The 4,458-nt window shown below is 35.1% G+C and overlaps 1 protein-coding gene across 1 annotated transcript in view; it reads left to right on the forward strand.

The window, feature by feature from the left end:
- The window catches only part of LOC107720858 (gamma-aminobutyric acid receptor subunit pi-like), a 43,411-nt gene that overhangs the window by 5,884 nt on the left and 33,069 nt on the right, over positions 1–4,458 (forward strand). The window contains exon 2 of the mRNA XM_016528693.1: positions 3,669–3,749. Within this exon, the coding sequence (XP_016384179.1) occupies positions 3,706–3,749 (44 nt within the window). The 5' untranslated portion in view covers positions 3,669–3,705. The remainder of the gene's footprint in view (positions 1–3,668; positions 3,750–4,458) is intronic.

Raw genomic sequence — 4,458 nt, forward strand, 5'->3', positions numbered from 1 at the left:
TGTTGTTGTTTATTATTCAATAAATACTATTTTATATTCATAGTAGTATTTAGTATTGAGAAACAGTGTGTGTGTGTGTTCGTGATGGTAATTCAAGTGACATTGTTCCGCCATTAGATGGCGACAAGAGACTGTTTTACGAGTCAGCAGTAAAGACTTTTATATTGAAAGAGACTAAAACGGAAGTTATTTTTACTTTCAACAACAGCTTGTAAGACGCAGTTAACAAATGCACTGAGCAGAGCTGTCATTGGAAATGACCCTTAACAGATGAAAGATAGTACAACAAAGATATCGCTTTCCTCAGCGGACATTCAATCTCATGTTTTATTGTGAATATGAGATTGAGCTGAAGAATGAATGCTGTGTCAGATGCAGGTAATCACACTCTCAGTCCATCTCTCTCTCACAATACTCTACATAATTCAGTGAGCTTTTAATACAGTAATACAATAAGCTTTTAATGAAGCAACACAATGTTCCTTCGAAATATTATTGCAATTTAAAATAATGGTTTTAATATATTTTAAAATATAATTGATTCCTGTGATCAAAGCTGAATTTTCAGCATCATTACTCCAGTCTTCAGTGTCACATGATCCATGTTTATCCTGTTTATATTGTCTCACATCATGTTAATGTTGAGAAAAACAATAATATCCACATGCTCGGGTGAAAGCTGGCTCCTCAGTCTGATAACAGTAAGAATGCACACCGACACAGACGTTCCCAAGACACAAAGATAACAGTGTGCTGAGCAAAGTTTCTTACAGCGCTTTGTGTTTTCTGTTCTTAAAGCACTCTCCATCCAGGAACCAAAAGGAAGCATAATCCTATGTCTCAAGATCATTTCTGTATTTTTAATCAAATAAATGCACCCTTTGGGACAAAAATGGGATCTTTTTACTAAATTTTACTTGGATCTTAAATACAAAACTAATTCAATAAATATATAATTCATAGTATATTATATTATATTATTCTCAGGAGATATTTTTAGGTCAACATGAAATGCTGTCCAAAATGCACTTTTTAAGGGTGAGGCATGATTTAATCCAGTTCATATCATAAAAGTGGGAGTATTAGTGAGGAACCACCTTAATATTAGGGATGGGCATTTTTAATAAATATTGTATCCGAACATTTAGGCTCATAAAAAAATGTATATTTAAATACTCGTTTATTTAAATGACGTTTAACGAGTAAGATGTTATTTGTTAATAATCAAGTTTTTGTCGCCATTTCTGAACAAGCTTATAATTAGGCATCATGCACAACAATGTTCTACGACAATTTTACGTTATATAGACGTTATGTCTTTAAGTTTTCTTTTAGTTGAAAACGTGTGTAAACAAAAAAGCCACACAAATAGTGCTCGTCACATGAAGCACGAATAGAATCCATACACAGCTGACACAGTAGAGGCTGACATTCCCATATTGCAGCTAACAATGCGTCTCTATAAGTATAAAAAATATGCAGTACACACGTATAATAGGTTAAAGGAAAATTAGAATGTGCTGATCCATCCTCAGGCCATCTGAGATGTAGATGAGTTTGTGTCTTCATCAGGTTTGGATAAATGTAGCATTGCATCAGTGTCTCAGCAATGGATGCTCTGCAGTGAATGGGTGCCGTCAGATTGAGAGTCTGATAAAAACATCACAATAATCCACAAGTAATCCACAGCACTCCAGTCCATCAGTTAACATCTGGAGAAGACAAAAGCTGAAACAATGACGTTTTTAACTAAAATACATTGAATCCATAATATGAGACTAAAATGTAGTTAAATTAACAAAAACTTTACCAAAACCTTGTTATTTTTGGTGAAAAAAGTGGAGCCAAAACATTTCAGACTGCTGTACAAGACTATATTATGCGAGCGTTCATGTTTGCGGTTGCCAGATATCAAGAGCTCAAATCCCCCAATCAGAGCTTTTCTGTCAAACGGATACGTACTCTTCCCGGTTTTTGCTTTCTGCAATCTGGCAACCATTCACACGCGCTCTCTGAGTATCTGAAAACACAGACATACAGTACTGTACAAGTAAGCTGGAGTTCAGTTTGAGGTATTCTGCTTAAATGAAAGTGTCATTCAGCAGTCTGCGTTCTGTCAGGCATCTCGACTGTATTGTTTGCTGATTATAACGTTACTTACGCAACCAATAAGTCTTTTTGCCGTTGTTTTAAAAGAGAAACATGAATACAATTTGGAATTATTGGAATTGTTATTAGGAATTTCTCTGTTATAATATTAGAGAGTAGGTTTTTGTTACACCAGTTTTCATAACGTACAATGCGAGTGTATATCTGAAGTCTTTGGTGTTTATTTAGCCTCTAATTGATATCCTGTGATAAATCTGTACACTAGATGAAGTAAAATAAACCATGCATACGAGTCGATATTCTATTGATTTCTGCTTATTGGTGAAAGACAAACTTCTGATGAAATGTAAAAAGAAATTTCCCATCATTGCAATTCAAATTGAGCAAAATAATATTTTTTAGTCATTTTAACCACAGTAAGATGAAAATATGACGAAAATGTGTAGGTTTCCACAGACTAAAACGAGACTAAAATTCTCAGACATAAAACTAAAACAGGACAAGTAAAAACGAAAAGTTACATTTGACACAGGACTAAAAAATAGCTGATGAAATTAACACTAGGTTCAAGTGATCGAAATACTATGGAACACCAATGTTTAATTTTAATGCTAACTCACAGTCAGAATATGTCGATTTTCTCTATAAAATGAGCTTGCTACATTTTCTACAGATGTTACTGTTTTTGTTAATTAACTTAAATTTGCATCTGCATTTTAAGAGACAAAACATGTATGAAATTAATCACGGTCTCCGTATTAATCTCAATCATAATCGTCATTATGTTTTTTTGCCATAATCAAGCAGCCTTGATCGACACTGAATTAATGATTTTTGCTGCTTGCACAATTTACTTTAATTTACAAAATAAGCAAAAGCAGCACAATTGCTGATCATTCTGTCACTACCTAATTTTATTGTTAAATCTACTTAAAGTCCCCCTGTAGTCAAATATTTTATCCCTTAAAACTTATCTTTGATCATCAAAATGACATATTTAAATGTTTTTTCTTGTGAAAATAATTTTCTCATGCCTTAAAATAGCTTGAATGTAACTCTACACCCTTGCCTCATTTACTATACGCGGATCTATGAATATGCAAATTAGTCCCGCCTCCACTCAGTCACACAGCACCGCCTCCTGATCCACTGAGCTCTAGTAAATGCAAAACAATGGCATACACGTATAATGTCTGATAAAACTATGTTTTTACTAGCGGACAACTACAGTGAATACTGTAACATTCGTTAAAGTTACTTACTTGACGATGTTGTGTCCTAAAATGCCTTGAAGACTCAGCCTTTGTGATGGTTAATTTGCGCTCGCGAGCATACGCGTGTGAAGTGCAGACGCAGCTGCGGGAGAGGTGCGTCTGACTCCGGGCTACTTTTACACTGTTGCCACGGGTTACTCGTTTTGGGACGACCTGAATAATTTTTGTTGCATTAACTGAAGCTGATTGTTAGTTCCCAGCATGCTTTGCAGAGGGCTGGATCAGGAGAGTAAATGCTGAAATTATGTGTTACCGTTTCAGTGACCTGCTTCTGTTCTTCTCCAGATTGACTCCAGCGCACTGAAGCTCTCATCGTCTCACCATGGCCTTCTTCAGCTCTTTATTTGCCCTCCTCTTCATCAGCAGGTAAGAGCATTGTGTCATGAATCAAACTCATTTAACAGTGTTTGAGGTTTCTAAATCAGACTAGTGCTGCTAGAATAGTACGTTAACAATTAAAGGGTGTAATTATTCAGCACTTCATTAAAGGAAAAGTTAAATGTCGTATGCTCACTCTCATTTCTTTTGGCGTTTCATTTAGAGAAAGAAAGGCATATTTTGATAGCGGACTTTGGGTGAGCTATTCCTCATGTGAAATGTTTCTGGAAATGAGTCTGGAAATCAATAAAAGCAATATTTAGGGAAGGATGTTTGGATATTAGGTTTCAACAAATATATACGGTTTATAGTGCAATAAGGCTGCACGATTTGGGGGGGAAAAAATCTAATTGCGCGTTCTCTGATAAATAATGCATTTGCGGAAAAAAAGGCTTGCTCAGTTTTTCATTTATTTATTTTTTAGGGCTGCATGATTTGACAAATGTTGTGATTAATGATTATATATATGACATAATAATCTTACTAAAATATGAACATTTATTTACCGTATTGACCCGAATATAAGATGATGTTTTTTTCTTGGAAATACATCTGAAAAAAACGCGGCCGTCTTATATTCAGGGTCTAGACTTTGACATGTCAATAATACACCCACAACAATAGGTGGCGCCAAATACGCATAAAACGAGTGTGCCATGAAATACGTAATGTAATGCGTGTTGTAAAGATCGCGAGT

Source organism: Sinocyclocheilus rhinocerous, unplaced genomic scaffold, assembly GCF_001515625.1.
Source record: "Sinocyclocheilus rhinocerous isolate Xijiao unplaced genomic scaffold, SAMN03320098_v1.1 scaffold5941, whole genome shotgun sequence".
Classification (NCBI taxonomy): Eukaryota; Metazoa; Chordata; class Actinopteri; order Cypriniformes; family Cyprinidae; genus Sinocyclocheilus; species Sinocyclocheilus rhinocerous.